The sequence below is a fragment of the Mauremys reevesii genome, linkage group 5 (assembly GCF_016161935.1).
Source record: "Mauremys reevesii isolate NIE-2019 linkage group 5, ASM1616193v1, whole genome shotgun sequence".
Taxonomy (NCBI): Eukaryota; Metazoa; Chordata; order Testudines; family Geoemydidae; genus Mauremys; species Mauremys reevesii.
The window spans coordinates 10,597,744-10,619,354 of NC_052627.1; the positions used below are offsets into that span (position 1 = coordinate 10,597,744).

Genomic DNA, 21,611 nt, shown 5'->3' on the forward strand with positions numbered 1-21,611 from the left:
GTGAGGACGGCCAGGTGAGTCGAACTAAGATACTTCGACTTCAGCTATGCAAATAGCGTAGCTGAAGTTGCATATCTTAGTTCGAATCCCCTCCCCCCCCAGCATAGCCCTAGCTACAGCTGAAGCTCATTTGTTTAAAAATTCAGTCCAACGTTTGCAGCCATTGTTTTGCCGTATCCTCCAGCTCAGCAAAGCGTATGGATTCTGACGGGGCTACTGGGTTCCACAGTCTGGCAAACTATTTTAAATTATTAACGTTGTTATTAATTAGGAGCATTACAATAGCACCTTGGAGCCCTACTCCTGCACCAGGACCCCATTGTGGTAGGTGGCGCACAAATACATTCATGGACTTTCCTCAGCTTCACAGTGACGCTTCAGCCGTTTTGTCTAAAACCAGACCCAAATCTGAATATTGAGTTTAAAATGTCAGTAAACAACGAGAGAGGGGTGTTTAACACTGTGTTGGCTATATCCTAGTTTAATAAATTGCAAACAGGAAACATTAACTCAGATTTGGGATTCAAGAGAAACTCTCTGTGTCCATGGGCTCCAATATACGATGTGTGTCCTCCGCGTTACTTTGGGGAATTTAAGACTCCAGGAGTCTCCCACTTAACAAAATTCCCTCAGGGAGTGGAAAGTGGATGAAAGGCAATTTAAACAGGGATTCATTGGTTATACCATCAGTACAGGAAATGCTGTAGGTAACACACACACAATTAGTGTGCATAAAAAGAGAGAGGGTCTGTCACAAATCTTTGCAGAGCACCCCCTTTAGGAGCTGAGTGGTAACCTTCATCCACATTCGTGGGAGTAATATTGTACCGCACAAACATACATTTTGTTGATAACTCATGAACTAGTGACCCTCCACCCATGCTGTTTTAGGATGTTGTCACCTAGGCACATGTACACAATTCAGCAATTTAAAAAAAATTTTTAACATGAAAAACATTTTTTCTGTATCAAAAAAATGTGTGTGTTGCAAATGTGTTGCACTGTTATACTCTATTTTTAGTAGTTCTATGTACACATTTTCTTCTAGTGAGAGTATCTTATATTGTAATGGCAGTGACAATGGTTGCTGTATGCAGTCATCCTAATATAGAAGGTACTCCAGAGAGGTTGGTCCCTTCAAATCCAGGCTTGTCAGGTATCCTCAACACAGAGCAGACTGATGTTGGCTGTCTTTTCATAAATGTGACCTATGTTAGAACAATCTGATGAAACAAGCCAGACTATACCCAATAAGATGCATCCACATGACAGCAGAGAATAACTATCATTAGGGTTTGCTAAGCCACTCAGCCTGGTTTCCGAGGTTCCAAAGAAGGGTAAGTTGATAATAATGCTGTCGACGATGCATCATGACTTGGTTTCAGTGGTAGCCATGTTAGTCTGTAGCAGCAAAAAAAACAAGGAGTCCTTGTGGCACCTTAGGGTATGTCTACACTACAAAATTAGGTCGATTTTATACAGTCGATTGTGTCTGTCCACACTAAGTGCATTAAGTCGGCGGAGTGTGTCCTCACTACCATGGCTAGCATCAACTTACAGAGCGGTGCACTGTGGGTAGCTACCCCACAGTTCCTGCAGTTTCCGCTGCCCGTTGGAATTCTGGGTTAAGCTCCCAATGCCTGATGGGGCAAAAACAGTGTCGCGGGTGGTTTTGGGTATATGTCATCAGGCCCTTCTCCCTCCATGAAAGCAACAGCATACAATCGTTTCGCGCCTTTTTTCCTGGGTTACCCATGCAGATGCCATACCATGGCAAACATGGAGCCTGCTCAGCTCACCGTCACTGTACATCTCCTGGGTGCTGCTGGCAGATGCAGTACAGCATTGCTACACAGCAGCATCTCCTTGCCTTTGCGGCAGATGGTGCAGTAGAACTGATAGCTGTTGTATGTCTCCTGGGTGCTCCTGGCAGACCTCGGTGAGGTCGATCATGGGCGCCTGGACAGATATGGCTATCCTCCTCCTTGAGCACCGAATGGGAGCCAGAGACTCCAGGTCAGTCTCTTCTTTAAGCTTCGTCTCATGGAGATTCAGTCCTGCCTGGAATATCATGCAAGCTGGAGGCTTCTGCCTCGGGCTGCTCTCCCAGCCGGCAGCACCACGTGGTTGCACCTACCCCAGCCTACCCCTTGCTCCCATGGCTCATGAAGCCTGGACAGTAGTAAGGAGCAGTTCAACTACAGGCTGAGCAAGTGCAGAATGGTGGTAGAATGTGCCTTTGGACGTTTAAGAGCTCGCTGGTGATGTTTGCTGACTAGGTCAGACCTCAGCGCAACCAACATTCCCATTGTTATTGCTGCTTGCTGTGTGCACCATAATAGCTGAGAGAGTAAGGGGGAGACGTTTATGGTGGGGTGGGAGGTTGAGGCAAATCGCCTGGTGTCCAATTTTGAGCAGCCAGACACCAGGGTGATTAAAAGAGCACAGCAAGACACGCTGTGCATCAGAGAGGCTTTAAAAACCAGTTTCATGACTGGCCAGGCTTCCGAGTGACAGTTGTGTGTGTTTCTCCTGGATGCAAACCCTCCCCCTTTGTTAATTTTAATTCCCTGTAAGCCAACCACCCTCTCCCCTTCGAAATAAAGTCACTATTGTTTCAAAACCATGTGTTCTTTCTTTATTAATTTAAAAAAATGAGATAACAGACAAGGTAGCCCAGGTGGGGTTGGGGAGGAGGGAAGGACAAGGCCACATTGCTTATTGTAGCCACACTAAAAATCAAACTGCTCGAATGACAGCCTTCTGTTGCTTGGGCCACTCTCTGGAGTGGAGTGGCTGGGTGCCCAGAGCCTCCCCTCCCTCCCCCGCCCCGCATTCTTGGGCGTGTGGGTGAGGCTATGGAACATGGGGAGGAGGATAGGCGGTTATACAGTGGATGCAGCGCCAATAGACGCAGGTCTCTGCTCTTGTTGGCTTTCCTGCAGCTCCAACAGATGCTTCATCATGTCCATTTGCTCCCCCAACAGACACTTCATCGTGTCCGTTTGCTCCCCCATTAGCCTCAGCATCGCGTCCTGCCTCCGCTCTTCGCACTCACTTAATTATTTCCTGGCCTCTGCAACTGAATGCCTCCATGCATTAAGCGGGGCCCTATCAGTGCGGGAGGGCTGCATGAGCTTGGAAAACATGTCATCACGAGTGCGTTTTTCTCACCTTCTAATCTGCAATAACCTCAGGGACAGAGATGAAGGGGGGAGCGTAGAAACATTCTATGCTCTACGATTCTGGGACGACTGCATGGTCACCTGTGCTGCTAAGTGCTGCTGAGTTCATCACGCTGAACAAACAGGAAATGAAATTCAAAAGTTCCAGAGGTTTTTCTTGTGTACCTAGTTAGTGCATCGGAGTTCAAAGTGCTGTCCAGAGCAGTAACAATGGAGCACTCTGGGATAGCTCCCAGAGGCCAATACCGTCGATTTGCATCCACACTACCCCAAATTCAACCCAGCAAGGTTGATTTTAGTGCTACTCTCCTCGCTGGGGAGGAGTACAGAAGTCGATTTTAAGAGCCCTTTAAGTCGACGGAACGGCGTTGGTTGTGTGGACAGATTCATATTAAAATCGACCTAACACGGCTAAATTCTACCTAACCCTATAGTGTAGACCAGGGCTTAGAGACTAACACATTTATTTGGGCATAAGCTTTCATGGGCCAGAACCCACTTCATTAGATGCATGGAGTGAAAAACACAGGAGCAGGTACAAACACATGTAAGGATGGGGGTGCTCCACCAAGTACTAGGTCAGTCCAACGAGACAAATCAATTAACAGCAGGACACCAAGGGAGGAAAAACAACTCCTGAAGTAGCAAGAGAGTGGCCCACCACAGACAGCCGACAAGAAGGTGTGAGCAACAGCAGGGAGAAATCAGCACTGCAGAAATCAAGTTCAGGTCCTGCAATGACCCAACCACTCCCAGTCTTTATTCAGGCCTAACCTGATGGCATCCAGTCCACAAATCAATTCCAGTTCTGCAGCTTCATGGCGGAGTCTGTCTTTGAAGTTCCTTCATTGAAGAACTGCCACTTTGATGTCCATCACTGAGTGACCAGAGGGACCAAAGAGCTCTCCCACCGGTCTCCGAATGCCACGATTCCCGATGTCAGACCCATGTCCATCCATTCCTCTGCCCAGAGACTGTCCAACCTGGCCAATGCACATGGCAGAGGGGCATAGCTGGCACACAATGGCACATACTACACCGGTAGATGAGCAGGTGAATGGTGCGGCTGATGTGGCCAGGTCCTACGATGGTGTCCCCCAAATAGACACGTGGACAGAGTTGGCACCGGGATCTTGCCTCAGGTGGAGGGGGCTATTCGCAAGCAAGGACTGGCCTGTCCCCCAAGGTCTGTGAGAGTGAGGGATTGCCCCCCAGGACAGGCCACAAATCCCCGATGACGACAAAAAAAGAAATAGTTTTCCCACATAATTCTCCACTACACTGATACTAAAAGTGGTGCTGATAACATGGACCATCTTGCAAGAATGCACTCCTGCAGGTGCAAGATAAATAAGTGGCTAATGGTTCTTTTCGTCAACATGCTGGCTTTGTAAATCTCATTGTTTGGATCAGTAACAATCCTGTTTGGCACCACACTTGACCAAGACAAAGAAAACGCCTTGTTCCGTATCAGTCTAGGAGAACAACTTGTAGGTGCACATATAAAGAGAAGAATCTTCTATAACCATCATCTCACCATGCCCATCAAAGCAGCACTCCTGTCCCCTGGCTACCACTGAAAACCAGCCACCACTGGAGCACCTGGCAAACTCAGCAGTGGATGCTGCCATACTTGACCAGAAGAACTGCAAACAACGTGGAGAACACAGTGACTTTGTATGCACTGACCACTCCACATCAACGCTGATGTGTGAAAACTGCATATAGGCTTATGCCGAATGGGACTCCTTCTAGTTCTTTCAATTTGCTCGTTAAATAAAGTGTTTTCACCTAAAACATTGAAGGATTGTTCTTGGTTTCTGAATACATTTGGGGTAAAAAATTTCCCCCATGACTCCATTAATGTAACTTTTATCTCGACACTGGATGAATGTTTTAATAAAGGTGGAAAGGAAGAGAAAGAAAACCTGAAGGTAGCTTCCATCAGGATACTGGCCGCTCTTAATCCCGAGGGCCTTAGTACCATTGCAGTCCACTCCAGAGTCCACTGGGTCCCCAATGCAAGTCAGTCTCTTTCCCCTTCTTAGCCCAGGGGATTCTTGTCCTACTTCTGCAAGGGCTGTCTAGGTGCTGGGGAACTCAACAGCCAGTTGCCTCCATCCCAGCGGAGTTCCCTCCTTTTAACTCCTCCTCCAGCCCTGGGTTGGTTTGCAGGTATGGAGGGCTGGGACTTTCCAGTCCAAAGCAGCTCCTTAACCCCTCCCGTGCTGGTGCAGGGTTTGATACCCCTGAAATGGAGGACACAGCTGAGACCAAGTCAGTAGCTGCTCCTTCTCATGCAAAGTCTGAAAACCACGCATAGAAGGCAAGGATGGGCAGCGGCTGGGACCTTCTCACAATTTGGCAGGTTAGTTTCTTTTAGAACTCTTCCAACTAGAGTGAGATTGAATATTTCCCTGTGGGACTGGGCTGGGTAGACGGAGGGGACTTGGGTGAATAAGAGTAGTGAAGGGCATTGACTGGCAGCTGGACAGAGCGGGTAGGTGGGGAAAGGAATTGTTATAGAGCTGGTGTGGAAATAGATTTCTTACTGCATGAAACTTAGCAAGATTTCAAACTTTCCCCTCTTTTGCATGGGGATGAACCAGAGACCTTTCGAGAGAGCCTGAACCCAGGGCGCTCCCCTGAGACATGGCAAACCCTGGTTCAAATCCCTGCTCTGCCTGATTGGAAGCAGGGACTTGAATCTGGGTCTCCCATATACTAGCTGAGTAGCCTGACTACCAGGCTATCCAAGGGTGGCCTTCTTGACCTCTCCTACTGGAGCTGTTATACAACATGGTATCAATATTTCATATTCACTGGGCAGAGAGAGAGAGACACACACTGACTCTACAGGCTGATGGTCAGGCCACTCATCTGGAATGTGAGAAACACAGGGAATTGACTCTCGGTCTACCACATGAGTGCCCTAACCATCAGCCTATGGAGCCAATCACTATCTTGCTTTCTCTGTCTCAGTGACAATTTAATTATTCCTACGGAGTGGAACATCTCCAGCAGGAGAGATTGAGAGACCTGCCCCCAAATGGCCAACCGCCTGGGGGTCAGCTCACTCACCTCGCATGAGGGAGAATGGCAGAGCAGGGACTTACCCTGTATCTCCGACATCCCAGATGAATGCCCACTGGGTTACTGGCTACTCTTCCCTGGAGGAAAATTCCTTCCTGACCTCAAATATGGCGATCAGCTAAACCCTGAGCATGTGGGCAAGACTCACCAGCCAGCACCCAGGAAAGAATTCTCTGTAGTAACTCAGATCTCATCCCATCTAACATCCCATCACAGGACATTGGGCATATTTACCACTAATAGTCAAAGATCAATTAATTGCCAAAATTAGGCTATCCCATCATACCATCCCCTCCATAAACTTATCAAGCTTAGTCTTGAAGCCAGATATGTATTTTGCCCCCACTGCTCCCCTTGGAAGGCTGTTCCAGAACTTCACTCCTCTGATGGTTGGAAACCTTCATCTAATTTCAAGTCTAAACTTCCTGTTGGCCAGTTTATATCCATTTGTTCTTGTATCCATATTGGTACTGAGCTTAAATAATTCCTTTCCCTCCCTAGTATTTATCCCTCTGACATATTTATAGAGAGCAATCATATCTCCCCTCAGCCTTCTTTTGGATAGGCTCAAAAAGCCAAGCTCTTTCAGTCTCCTTTCATAAGACAGGTTTTCCATTTCTTGTCTCTTTCATCAACAGAAGTTGATCCAATAAAAGATCAACTGTAACAACGTGGCATCCACCTCTCACGAGCGCCCCTTCTGGTCAGGTGTATTTGCAATCTTTAAACAGTCCCAGCCCTGACATCAGGTCAGGTCATACCTCCAGGGCTTCCTCCTTGGAGGCAATGGTTTTTGCCTCTCTGGAACCTTCTGACCCCAGCTAGGCCACTGAGTAGTTCAGATCCCTTTCTGGGACGTTTATCATTATCTAATTGTGGGCCACTTCCCCAGTGGCCTGGCCTGCCCTCTACTCCGGGGCCCAGCCCAGGGACCCTAAGAATAGCAGCCACGCACGATTGTGTACCTATACAAAAAATACTTTCAGATCCCTAGGCCACTTCCCCTCAGCCCCAGTCTTCACTGATGCTTCACCCTGACCTCAGGGAAAAGGTACTTTCAGGCCCAGCAGCCAGCCACGAACTTGGTCTCGGTTCCCCAGTCCCTGCCAGCACTGAGCTATCCGTGGTGCTGCAGTTCCCTTTGGCCAGCCAGGAGCACCATGTGTACTCCTCCGGCTGCAGCAAGGAACTGAGTATGGTCTGCACTGCAGCTCCTTTTAATATTGCCCTCCTGGGGCCTGATTGGCTGCCCTCTGCAGCCACTCTAGGCTGCTTGGAGGACTCCTTTACTGCTCCTTTCCTGGGACTGGTGTGGCAGGACTCTGAGGCTTTCAGCAGGGAGCCTCTGGCCTAGTGCACACCATAACACTCACCCATCTTGTCGCCTTAATATTATCTAACTGCTTTCAGTTTGACCTCCCTTGCCTACTGGTGTTTACACCTTAAACAATTCCTTGCCTACTGGTGTTTACACCTTAAACAATTCCTTGCCTACTGGTGTTTACACCTTACAAGTATGAGTACAAACTATACAGAGTTAGCTTTTATCTTTTCTTTTAAATCAGTCTCTCTAGACCCTTAGTCATTTATTTACTGCCTGAATTCATTCCTGCTTCCTGGCATATTTAGTATCACGATACCTAGCACCAAATATAGTAGAGAAATCTTACACCTGTAGCTTGCCTTTATGTTAGTACAGTACGAGCTCCAAACACCACTAGACCGTGCTACATCACATGCATTCCAAGTTCAAATACCTGTTGCCCACCTCTATCTCAGGCCAAGATTAAAAACCCCCCCAGAAATCTAAACTCAGCCAGATTTTCAGAAGTTCTGAGCAGTGTCCAGAGATGTCTATAGAAGGTGCTGGACGCTCAGCACGTCTGAAAATCAGGTTTCTTAGTTAGATGCCTGAACATCGATTTAGGAGCCCGACCTTTGCAACTCTTGGCCATGCTGTGCTTTGTCGGAAAAGCAGAGGAGGAACTCTTGTTTTAAGTGTAAAGTAGAGTCTGGTTTGAACTAGGCATCACTGCCACTAACTACCCCATAACAGGCATTTCTGTGGCTCCAAAGTGCACGGTATCTGAGTGCATCATAGACATTCATGGATTTAGGCTCTCAACACGCCTGTGACATAAGGAGAGAATGATACCCCCATTTTACAGATGGGGAAATGAGGCTCACATTAATGAAGGGCTGATTGTCAGATGTGCTGAGCATCCCCAACTCAAGTCAATGGGATCTGCAGCTCCACAGAACATCAGGCCCCAACGACTGGTCCAATGACCCACAGAGAGTCTGTGGCAAGGCCTCAAACTGAACCCAAATCTCCTGAGCCCCCATCCCACAAGCCCACCCTTGGCCAATTGGTAGTTGTCTAATGAGTATGTTAAGTAAGACCAAATCTATTCCTGACCCCTGGCTCACACCTTGAAACACCTCTCCCCACTCTGTACTTAGCCATTTGTCATCACTGTGTGTTACTCACATCGCTTGCACCCCCTTTTGACACTAGCTATATAACGACATGGCCACGTGAGTGGAGAAGTGTGTCAGATACGATACGCTCCTCTGAGGAGTACATGTGTTTTCAGATCCCAGCACTCCTGCAGAGCAGACAAACAGTACCTTGAAGGGTCTGAACAGCAAGTAGAGCTCCCGCGGTTTGATGTCCAGGGGAAGGCCGCTCACAAAGAGAGTCCGGACCTAGGAATCAACAAAGACAAACATGCAATTGAGATACACATCCAAAATCTACTGCAGGCTTTGAAATTATCCAGACAATCCATATGAAGAACCTAATTAAAACTTGCTTCAGGTGTAAACACAGATAGCCTGGTGGGAAAGGAGAGAGATGCACTATTAAAGATTCTTTTGACCTTCTCCTGAAAAGTTTTAACACTCACAAGGTTTGCAGGAGCTCTTTGAAATTTGGCAGGGGACTGTTCCTTGGGTCATGAAAGTGCCTTTTGCTGGCCAGATGTGACTGTTATAAGTGGTTGACAATGGCCATTGCCTGTCTGAGGTTCATACGGTATGGCCTGTTTTTGGCAGCATATGAAAATCTCTCAACATTTTGAAGACTCCTGGCTGGCAACTCCATAGTTAAGGCTGAGTTTTAAATTGGGCTTGAAATGGGTCATGAATTCCTGGTTTCCCCCTAAAAGTAGGTGACCAATTGGCGTTAAATTCCGCACCGGATTAGTTTTTATGGTCCTTTGATTTTCTATACCGTTTGTTTGGTTTTTCTATCTAGATTTTAATGGGAAATCTTTGAGCAGCACAGCTATTGCTTTGAACATGTTTTTCCACACAGCTCTTTGAAGAGAGGTGAGTCCTGAGTAGATCTTGTGCAACAGCTATTTAAAAAACAGAATTTGGACTGATGGTCACTTTTAACTATTATTCATGCTAGAACTGAAAACGTGCTAGGGTTAGGTGCCCAGTACATGCTAGTACTGGGCACCTAACCCTGACTGGGCACAGCTGGGCACACAGAAACCTGATTGACTGACTGGGGCCAGGCGCATGCAAAACCTTCTCCATCAGGAGCTACACTTTTCTTTCAGACTTTAGCCTACAATGGAGAAGTTTTCACCTGCAGCTGCTGGTGGATAAAATCTTTGCCGCCGGCAGCTGCACTTCTCTCCCACTCCCCTAGAGGTGTAGCCCCCTCCTATCCAACCCCTCTCCAATTCAAGTATTAAAAAAACCTAGAAAGTTAATACACAAAAATCTGCACCCTTAACTCTGACCGTAGAGATGCCAACCTTTGATCATACCTCTTCACTGCCATTCTGTAACATCCCTTTGCCAGGCTACCATCTCCAAGCAGAACCAGCTGCTACACCAACCACCCACAACTCTGTACTGTAACGTAATCTGGGAAAGGGGTGTGCATGATGAATGGACAAAGGGAGGCAGAGCCATGGCTACAGGCTCTGCTCCAGCAGCTTTCCACTAAGGTGCGCAGCCACAACAGGGGTGAGGGCAGTATAAGCATCTCTATGGAATGGAATAAAACAGGGATACACCCTGGCTGCGATCTGGCTCCACCTGGCCAGCTAAGAATGCCCCAGTATCTGGGAATTCTCAGTGGATGTGATGCTGGCATAGCTGACTCCTGTGCCAACTTCCCCTGCCGGTACCCAGCATAGGAGTGGAGTGCCCCTGTGTTGCACCGATTTGTAGCCCCAGTACAGTCCCTTGGGGGCCACAGCTGGCTGCCACAAGCGAAACCAGCCTTTAGGCTGCTATAACTTATGCCAGGACCCTGCACCAAGCAACTCTTGGCATAGAAGAGAGTCTGGGCTATAGAATAATTCCTGAACATGAACTGGAGCACACGGGCAACAGCAAGATGCCCCTTCTGAAACGCTGTCATTCATAAGTAGGGCCCTACCAAACTCATGGTCCATTTTGGTCAATTTCACGGTCATAGGACTTTAAAAATTGTTAATTTCATGATTTCAGACATTTAAATCTGAAATTTCACAGTGGTGTAATTGTAGGGATCTTGACCCAAAAAGCAGTTGTGGGGAGGTAGTAAGGTTATTGATTGGGGGCGTGTGGTACTGCTACCCTTACTTCTGTGCTGCTGCTGGTGGCAGTGCTGCCTTCAGAGCTGGGCAGCTGGAGAGCGGTGCAGAAGTAAGGATGGCATGGGATGGTATTGCCAGTCTTACTTCTGTGCTGCTGCTGCTGGCACGGCGCTGCCTTCAGAGCTGGGCATCTGGCCAACAGCCACTGCTCTCGGGCCGCCCAGCTGTGAAGGCAGCGCAGAAGTAGCGGTGGCAATACCACAACCCCCCTGCAACTCCCTTTTGGGTCAGGACCCCCAATTTGAGAAACACTGGTCTCCCCCGTGAAATCTGTATTGTATAGGGTGAAAGCACACAAAAAACCAGATTTCATGGAGGGAGACCAGATTTCACTGTCTGTGATGCGTTTTTCATGGCCGTGAATTTGGTAGGGCCTTATTCATAAGATAGCTGCACTGTAGCTACTGTGATTCATTCGTTGAAGACTCTGTACTGCTAAAAATCATCTTCTGCAGAGGTGCTCCTCTACAGCGTGCAGACTTCCATTTCAGGATAGATTCTTCCCACACTGTCTGCAAAACAAGATGTACCGGAGAATCTACAAGAACCACTGTTCTGAAAACAATGTCCGCTGGCTCGTTGAAGATTACCCCTGAACAAGTTAATTTTAGTTCGCATCCACACAGGGGAGATACAGTGCAGCACTTTGGTGCGCGCTGCTATTCACAACTCCATAGTCCAAACTGCGGGGCAGTGTAGACGTGCCCTGAGAAAGGCAAACCAAACCACTTCATGCTCCAAGAATGTGGAAGGGATCATGGTCAGTTTCAGTGTTTAAAAACCCCACTTCTCTGATACAGCAGCACCCTTTAAATTGCACGTCCTGATTTACTACAATTTCCTTTTTAAAACGTTCCAAGGATTTTTCTGCACCACTGTTTATGTTTAGAAGGGTCTTTAGGGTGAGCCTTGGCCAGGGTGCCCCATCGTAAAGATGAGGACAGCTCGAGTTAATCTTACTTCCAGAGTTCAGCATTAATTAGGAAATTAGAACCTACCCAATGAAACCCATCGGAAGTCTTCAGCTCCCATCGACACAGCAAGTCAGACTGTGTTGGTAGCTCATATTACTCTAAAATAATGCCCTGACCGTGTTCTGCCTAGATCCCTTCTGTAGACAGGATCATACCATGTTATAACCTCATAACCATCCTGTAGAGATTAGGTGCCTATGGTCTCCCTGGCAGTGAAATGGAGTAAATAAGCCATAAAAGCCCACTTTTTGTTCACACAATGGTATGAGTTAATAGTCAAATCCTCTTCTAAGCCTGACTGACAGTTATGGTATGTCTCCACTGCATGCTGCAAGCATTTCAGTATAGGCATTACCTATGCTGACAGGAAGGGTTCTCCCAACAGCAGAGGTAATGCGCCGCCCCGAAAGGTGGCAGCTAGGTGGATGGAAGAATTCCTCCATTGACCTCGCGCTGGCTACCCCGGGAGTTGGGTTGGTCCAGTTACCTCTCTCAGGGGTGTAGTAGCTATGCAGATGCAATTTCCCAGTGTAGACCAGCCATTGGCAAATGTGGTACGGTCCTTGTCCTTAATTCAAGGTACAGCCTGACATTTAATCATAGAAAGATGCATTTTCAGCCACGTGTTTCTTTCCTCTCTGGGTGGGGAATCTCATCATAATCTGCTCCCTTAACTTGCATCTTCCTTGAAATCATATTTCAAATGTCTGTGTGAAACACTCCGCTCTGAGGCTAGTCAGAAAGACATGAATCCTTGCTCAGAACACCCACGCTTCCCCAACCCTGGAGTAGCTCACTACCCCTGCAGCGCTCCAAAGAGATTTGCTATCAGTGCCTTGCCTTCCTGCTAGGGACACTCGAATACACACTCAAAGGCTCAAAAAGCCAAGAGGGACGGTCAGAAGAGAGGGAATTGCACTTGAGACGCCCGCCTTTTAAAGGGGAACCTTTGCTCTTCACATTCTGCTGGTCAAACAGGACAGGGCTATAGGACAACAGGCTTCCCCGCCAGTCAGGGAGCACATGGCCCACTGGCTTGGGGGCAGACTGGGGCTTCTGTTCTTAGGTCTCCCAGGTCAGCTCTGTTGTAGTCAATGGGCCAGATCCCCAGATGATGGAAATCAGCTGTAGCTCCATGGAGTAAATGAGGCAGATCCACAGCTGGTGTAAAACAGGTCACTGGCACTGGAGTCAGTGGGCCAGGTTCCCAGCTGGTGTGAACTGACATAGCTCCGCTGGCGTCAATAGGTCAAATCCCCAAACAATGTCAATCAGCCGGAGCTCCACATTCGCCTAGGCTGACTTACTCAGCGGAGGGTCTAACCCATGAGTCACGAGTCCATATACCGAGCTGTGGGGTGTTACAGTGTTGCTCCCAAGAGATGTTTCAGCCCTTACTCCTCCTTGCCCATGGCCCAAGCATCTGCCTAGAAAAACGCATCTGCATTACCACTCAGCCACTGGCATGTCAAGGTGGAAGCTGGAACGGGAATGTAACAAACTCACCCAGATGTTTGCCAGCACTTAAAATAGCCCAATGTTTACATTTCCGCAGGGAGGCTGGCAGCCTTACAGAGACTATCTTGAAGAGAGAGCCGGTGAGTAGGGTGACCAGATGTCCCAATTTTATAGTGCCTGTCCCAATTTTGGGGTCTTTTTCTTATAAAGTCTCCTATTACCCTCCACCCCCTGTCCTGATTTTTCACATTTGCTGTCTGGTCACCCTACTGGTGAGACTGGGTGGGGAGACTCCCCCAGAGGCCATGCTGCTGGGTCTGGGGAGGAGTGTCAGAGGGTGACCGGCCTGGTGTAGGCTTGAAATGCACACGCACTCCACCAGTCTCTTGTCAGTTTCACCGGCGCCCCTGGGCAGAGGCTCCTTCATGCAGCAAGTCTGCAGGGGTCACAGACACAGGGGACCAAATGCACGTAACCAACCAGGATCCCCGGACATGCCCTGGTACAGGGAAGTTTCCAGTTTTCAGGGACACATGGCGGCTCTGCACAAGAGTTCACCTCAGCTCTGTGACCCAGGGCAGCTTGCCAAAGAAAGGTCTATCCAGACTGAAATGTATCGCAAACGTTTTTAGATCAGTGTGTTATTGCTCGATGAAGGGGAGTTTCAGCACTGAGGCAAGCTGACCTCAACACAAGGAAACCACTGCTCTCTCTGCAAGCGTCTTCTGGGTGGAAACAAGATTCAGGCTTCTCCATTCATGTGCAAGCCAAATATCAGCAAACTCAGCCCCAAGTAAAAATCTTACTCCACCCCGCATGTGAATGTGAGGTGGACTGTCTGAGCAGTATCAGGATATCTATCAATTGAAAAGGGAACAGGAAATGATGAAGGAACATACAAGTTATCTAACAAAGACCTGTGGCTTTTTAATCAATTTCCAACCAGGTGGAGAGGTGAGCATGTTCTGTTCTCTGCTACTGCCAGATATGAAAGGTCACAGCGGTGCCCATTCCTCATCGGCTTATCCAGCAATTTCGCTCCAGGCCACCGTGAAATTGATTGGCCTCTCCCATGCTTGTCCATCCAGTAAACACCAAATCCCGGTTAGTATTTCCTTGATGACTGAAACTCAGGGGTAAGGAACTGAAACCATCCCAGCCTGTCAAGCCTGTGTGCCTGGCTGGCTGGGCACAAATGTCAGTGTGCCCTGACAACATGAAAGCCAGACAGGTAGAGAGGGTAGGGAGGGATCTCTTTCTCTCTGAGCACCTTGCCGTATTTAATGTGTTTTTCCTCACACACCCATCAGGCAGGGTAGGCCTGTTATCTGCATGGCACAGATGGGATCTGAGGCACAGAGACATGAAGGCCCGGATCCACAAAGGCTCCTAACTGTCATGGATTTCAGCAGAAGTCAGGCGCCTACAGACCTTAGCGGGCCAAGGAGACGCAGGGAGTCAGCAGGGGGCTGCACTGGAGTGAAGGCTGCCTAGGGTGGAGGAGGGGAATGTCTGCTTTTAGCGAAACGCTCAGTCAGCCCAGCCCCCGGCCAAGCTCGTGTGCTCAGATGCCCATAAAACTGCCAAGTCAGGACAATTTCTCTTCTTTACATTTGCTTCTTCCCATGCAGATAACCGATATCTATCCAAATCTCTGGCTAGTTCTGGAGTGTGAGCATTCCTGGTTTGTGTGACAAATAACCCCTGGCTGACCTACAGGCAGACAGCTATTAAATGGAGAAGGGTATCCTAGTCTGGCTACACCTCACTGGCCTGGTGCACGCAGCTCTTGTGTCAACGGCGGGGATAATGCTGGGGGTAGCTCATTTGATATCTGTCAGCTGTGACAAAGTGAGACATGACAGTGCACAATCCAGCTCTATTAGCCCTGCGAGCCCAGAGCAAGTTCGCTGGCTGTGGTGAAACCTGGAAGAGACAAGCCAGGCACCGCGGTGACAGACGAGCGTGGCTGCTGCCCTCTGTGCCAACGTAACAGGCAGACCCAGGGAATCTTTCTGCCTGGGTTTTATGGCATTCTCCACTTTTCAGTCCGTTAATGGGCTTTTATCAGAGTCATAAACTACTTTAATCGGGAAGCTTCATAAACGCGCACACAAGGCGCCAGCAGCAAACTGAGGTCTCTTCTTCTTTCTCTATAGATATAGATGTATGTATGTATTGCTATTGGACACCAGGGGATGAGTCTCAAAACCGGTTGCCTTTGTTTCTGTTTCGATACCTAAATAACGTGGCCTCACTTTTCAAAGCGCTGAGCTCCCAGCGGCTCCAATGGGGTAAAATCCAGGTTTCTGGCCCACAAATCGTTCTTGTGGCTCTTTTCAGTACCCTCTCCAAGTTTTCACCGTCTGTGTCAGAGGGCAGACACCAGAGCTGGACCCAGGCTCCAGTAATGGTCTAACCAACCGCTGTCTGCTACGTAATACCACCTCATTTCTTCTGCTTCTACGTCAGTCATCTCCCTTCCAGACGTGCTGAGCTCCCACTGAAGCCAATGGGAACTGGTAGTTGCTCAGTTCTTTTCACAATTGGGCCACTGACTTCCGAGTTAGGCTCTTATTTTTGGACCTCTCAGCCTCCAGTTGCACGGTTTGAGCCAGGAAATGCCCACGTTAAGGTTGCCCACGCTGCGTCACACCCAAGACACTGACTTTGGGCTTGTCCACACGGAGACGTGGTGCACAGCAAGCCCAGGTGTGCATCTTCAGCACCTCCAGCCTGCCACGCATGCTCTGTCCACGTGGAGCCTGCTGCCACGTACTCACAGGTCCCTGGCGTGCACAGACCTACTGCTGCTTGGAATGCGAGTATGGCCATGTGCACCCCCGCACGGTTAGCACGCGCTAGCAAGGTCCACACGGACGCTTAGTGCGTAGCAGGCTGGTGCGCTGCAGAGATACACCCAGTTTGCCACACCCGAAGTCTCCATGCAGAGTCTCCCAGACAGTGCGCCAGCAGCGGGAAAGAGCAGGGCATGGCCACAGGAGACCAGCAGCAGTCACCAGGAAGGGGGACGCCCTACCTCAGTCATGACAGAAACTAGCGGGCATGACGGAGTGACCAGTGAGCATTAAAGTGCATGGGGAATGAACAGGGCGGGGAGAAGCAAGGGGGGAAGGGCAGGGTTAAGCTGATCTTGGCTTTTATGGTATCCAACTAATGTACGAAGTGATCAAAGCTCTGGTTGCTTTAGGAGTCCAAGCCATCACCCTGAAATGCCCCTAGGAGCAACCACAGGTTCTCGAGCCTTGGCTGCGTGCAGAATGGAAACATCACATCTAGTGTGGACAAGCCATGGGGGGAATCCTGCCCCCTCGGAAGCCAGTGGGAGCTTTGCCAGAGATATCACTGGGGTCCAGATCCCATCCAGGATGCTCAGGGCCAATGTTGGACTTTGGAGGGACGTCTTCTGGTGACAAGGTGGAGCCACCTACCTCATTTCACCTATGATCTCAGCCAGGTCCGGGGTGAACACTCGCCCACTGCAACACTTCTTGCAGGGCCCTGAGCAGATTTGTTGTCTTGTGAAATTATCTCCAGGGCGGTGGGGAAGCATCCATACCCTGGAACCTATCACTGAGGGAAACTCATTCCTTGCACAGACAGCCTCGCTGGATTCCTTGTTTAATCACTCCTACCTCGGTGACCCCAAAATGAAGTCATCAGGAACTAAGTCAAAGGAGTAAGACTGAGTCCTTTGTCCCCTGACATTACTGCTGCTCAGGAATGCTGGGCTTCACCTCATGCCCTATGAGTCCTCACTGGCATGGCTGGACCTGCATGCTCCTCCGTCCTTTGATGTAGGATGGTTTCAACTTGCAGCACACAAACAAGAGAGACTCCAGTTAATATTAGACCCAGATCTTCCCCGCAATCAGCAGCCAGAGTTACTGACCCCCGACGATCCCTTCCCTTTGTAATTACACTTGTACTGCCAGCCAGAGCCCACAGCACTTCCCCCCGTCCTTCGGCTCTGTAATATGTAAGCTAGCTCTGTCATTAATAACCTAACTCGGGACGTCGGCTCTGCTCAGAGATTTCTCCTGATGCTTTATAACAAGGTCATTTAGGCCTAAAACCCCCAGCCCAAGGTACTGATGCTACGATTTGTCTCACACTGTGCATTGCACGGGTTACAGAATAACCAATACAGCGCCTAGCAACGGGGTTAGAATGGCCATACAAAGGTCCATCTAGCCCAGTGTCCTGTCTTCCAACAGTGGCCAATGCCAGGTGCTCCAGAGGGGATGAACAGAACAGGTAAATCATCAAGTGATCCATCCCCTGTCGCCCATTCCCAGCTTCAGGCAAACAGAGGTTACGGACACCATCCCTGCCCAGCCTGGCTAATAGCCTTGATGGACCCATCCTCCAAGAACTTATCCAGTTCCTTTTTGAACCCTGTTACAGTCTTGGCCTTCACAACATCCTCTGGCAAGGAGTTCCACAAGTTGATGGTGCGTTGTGTGAAAAAACACTTCCTTTTGTTCGTTTTAAATCTGCTGCCTATTAATTTCATTTGGTGACCCCTAGTTCTTGTGTTATGAGAAGGAGTAAATAACACTTCTTTATTTACTATCTCCACACGAGTCATGATTTCATAGACCAGTCATCTCCTTTCCAAGCTGAACAGTCCCAGTCTTATTAATTTCTCTCATAGATGCCCCAAACCCGGGACACCCAGCCTCTTAGGGAATCGTCACTGGGCCAGAGGTGTGTAGCCACTCGGCACCTCCCCTAGCTGAAGCAGGCTAGGGCAGGCTTTTCCAGGGAAGCCCCTAATACTGAGGGAATTCCTTGGCAGAAAGATTCAGCTGGTTTAGGGCTCCTTTCTGCCAGTGTAAAGGGGCCGTATGGGGAGCATGAGCTGGGCCATTCTCAGTGTGGGAGTGACGGCGATGGAGACATGCCTGGGAGCCCCAGCACCCCAGAGAATAGAGGCTTTCCTGACCGGTGTGGGCTACGCTCCTGCCTCGGATGTTAGGCCCAGATTCTGCCACCCTCCCTCCCTCTGAGCAGCACCTTTCTCTGACGGGGGGAAGAAGTGAGCCCTTTCTGGGGCCTCTCTTCTGGATCCAGCCCCAGGTCCATGGGTCGAGAGCAGCCCAACCAGCATGGGGATGACAGCAGCAGGCGCAGACTGGGAGGTGGGCGGATTTTAGTCTGATAACTGGCCACTCTGCCCAAGAAGGGAGAAGCATGGTTCTAGACACCTAGGCCGCTGGCTGTTTCACCACAGCTACCAACTCGGCCGGCTACTGATACAAGCATCTTTCATAGAATGTTAGGGTTGGAAGGGACCTCAGGAGGTCAACTAGTCCAACCCCCTGCTCAAAGCAGGACCAATCCCCAGATTTTTACCCCAGTTCCCCAAATGGCCCCCTCAAGGATTGAACTCACAACCCTGGGTTTAGCAGGCCCATGCTCAAACCACTGAGCTATCCCTCCGCCCCATGTAACCTCATCACCTAACTCTGTTACTTCCCTTCCACAGACGCCCCTGCCTTGTGTCCTCTTTGCAGTGGGAGCCGGGGAGCGGGGATGCCATCCCGGGGCAGGGCTGGGCTGGGCCATGCCCACACAGAAAGGATTTGGGCAAGGAATGCAGCAGCTTTGGGCAGCCGTACGGGAACCGTCTGAGTGAGCGAGTGAGCGCTGGCGGACCCTTTAAGAAGGAAGAGTTCCAGAGTAGAGTGTACGGGTGGAGAGTCGACAACGAAATTCATTTGAATTTTATCTTTGTTGCAAGCTTATTTTCATTTCTTATTCCTTCCTTTCTGGATAACTACCCAGCGTATTGGGACAGAAGATTAATGGCTTCAATAAAATGCAACAAGACGTTCAGTTTGTTCCAGGAAATCAAGAAAAACAAAACTAACCGGTTCAGAAAACATTTCTTACACAAGTGTTCAATCGTTCCAGAATAATTGGGGAGGCCTCATTAAACAGCTCCATCAGTATCGGGCAGTTGAGATTTTCAGTTAAAGCAGAGTTTAAAACCCTTTAGTGTTATTCATGTTTATCAAATGAATTTGCACCACTTAGGCTCAGGGTACAGATTTCGCTCTCTTTGAAGCTGCAAGCCAGTGGAGTCTGAAGGAGTTGCAATGACTCCTTTCGGGAATATTACCCCTTGTGTCGGATGCCCCTTTCTATCCTGCTAATCTACAAATGGTTTTAACACCCTTGAAACTTGATGTGGCTGTACCGTAAATAAAGCGCATACAGAGGCTGGGTAAAAACACCGAATGCAGCACAGTGAGCCCCAAACATTTAAAATCAAGCGTCAGGCCCCAAAATCATGAGATTGTTACGCCAATCATGAGATTTTTAAAAATAACAAATTCTTTGTAGCTGCTTTCTGGCTTCTGAGTGTTTAGGAAGCAGCACCTGAGTTGTGTTTTCAAGCTTTTTTCACAAGGCCTGGCAGAAATTTTTCTCTGAAATGAAAGTTGAGATTCTTACCAAATCCCAGGGCTCTGGCAGCTGGGGTTTGAGAGATGCACCCTGTGATGAAGTGGGACTGTTCTTAATGTTTCCTCTGAATACTGTGTGGGTGCCTCAGTTTCCCCAATGCATTAAAAGTCTCCAGTGTGCATAAATGGCTCACAATCTGTCTCCTAGCAACAAATGGCCAGGGCCCTTCCCCCACTGCAAGGGGATGGCTAATGGTGAACAAAGAGATCAGGTGACCTCCTGGCCGGGAAAGAGACAAAGGCCAGAAAGGAGGGGCTGGAGGGGGTTTCAGCTGGGAGCTGGCTGGGGATGGGAAGTGAGGGCAGACGGGGTTGTCTGGCTTGCTGGGTCCCAGAATGGACCTGGCTGAGGGGTCCCGTTCTCTGTACCTACAAGCTCTGTTTTAGACTGTGTTCCTGTCATCTAATAAACCTGTTTTACTGTCTAGCTGAGAGTCACTGACTGCGAAGTGAGGGTGCAGGACCCTCTGGCTTCCCCAGGACCCCGCCTGGGCGCACGGAGGGGCATATGCTGTGGGAAGCACACGGAGGGGCATATGCTGAATGCTCCAAGGAGAGACCCAGGAGGTGAAGCCATGTGAGCTTCTTGCCCTGAAGACAGTCTGCGCCAAGGGAGAGGAGGCTCCCCAAAGTCCTGACTGGCTTGTGGGGAGCAGTTCCAGAGCATCGCCCGGGGACTCCGTGACACACCCAAAATCACAAGACTTGCAATAAAATCACCCAGCAAGGCTATTAGCCTTCTTGTCAGTACCAGTCTATTCACGCCAAGGAAGCAAATAGATACAGAACTGTCTAGCTACTGTTGACGTCTTCAATTAAACAAATCGTCCCATGCCCTCCAGGAGCCAATGAGGGCTTTTCTCCCCTGCTGGTGGGCCCTGCCGGGGAGCTGAGTGGCAGTGGGGAGGAGAGGGCAGCTGTGTCAGCAGGGAGATAGTAGGCAGGGAGAAAGAGCCCAGGGAAGCTCCTTTTCATTGTCCATGGGGATGGTGGCCAGATGCCCCAGCTTCTGTGTTCGCAGCTTATCCCCAGCAACACCAACCCTGTGTGCGCAAAGTCAGGCCTCCCAGCACCAGGGGATTTTAGGAAACAGTCAGGGAAGTTCTGGGGGATTTGCCATCTGGTGCTGGAGCCTCAGTTTTCCTGCTTTGATCCATCACCAGGAGGGCCAGAAACTTACTATTTTTAAATGGAAGCTAAGAATCTAATGTACTCACATGACTCCAGGAGCTGGGGCTTTATGAAAATGCCCCCTGGCACAAGCCTAGTGAGAAGATGCCAAGTTGCCAGGTATTTTCCCCCCAGGCTCTGCAGCATGGAGAGCGGGCAGGGGAAGCAGCAGTGTCTGCTTGGGGCAATGGAAAACTGCACCCCAAAGCCACATGTTCAGGCTCCCCAGAGTGCCCTCTGGTGACTGTCAGACAGTACGGCACCAGCAACTGCTGCTTGGCCCGAAAGCTGGAGCTGAGAGATCACGAGCAGCATTTTAAAACACTGCAAAAGCCACGAGATGTGAGAAACGGGCGGCAACTGGGCACCCCAGGCCCAAATTCCTCTGTGCTCTGTAAACGAGGGATCCAAGCTATCTTGGCCTGTCACGGAGAGCCAGTCCCTGGACAGCCCAACAAGCGCCGCTGGCCTTAGCAGGTGGCCTGATTAGCTGCAACGCCTGACTGGCGGGAAGAGTCAGCAAACTGGCTCTTAAGCCCAGCAGCGGCAGCAGCAGCAGTCCTGGCTGCGATTGCTCCTGCCCCTGCCTCGGATGCGGCCTGCCTCACTCTGACTCCTCACCTCTGACTTCGG

At 49.5% G+C, this 21,611-nt stretch overlaps 1 protein-coding gene and 1 long non-coding RNA gene across 5 annotated transcripts in view; both read right to left on the minus strand.

The window, feature by feature from the left end:
- The window catches only part of RBPMS (RNA binding protein, mRNA processing factor), a 128,272-nt gene that overhangs the window by 85,186 nt on the left and 21,475 nt on the right, over positions 1 to 21,611 (minus strand). For all 4 annotated transcript variants that reach the window (XR_005599114.1, XM_039540508.1, XM_039540509.1 and 1 more), the window contains exon 2: positions 8,910 to 8,987. Coding sequence is in view for 3 of the 4 variants with exons in the window: in XM_039540508.1 (XP_039396442.1) it covers positions 8,910 to 8,987 (78 nt within the window). In the remaining variant the exon portion in view is untranslated. The remainder of the gene's footprint in view (positions 1 to 8,909; positions 8,988 to 21,611) is intronic.
- LOC120406156 lies at positions 14,220 to 19,856 on the minus strand. Its single transcript, XR_005599118.1, has 2 exons — positions 19,798 to 19,856; positions 14,220 to 17,147 (listed from the first exon to the last, which is right to left on the minus strand). It is a non-coding gene; the product is annotated as an uncharacterized LOC120406156 (long non-coding RNA).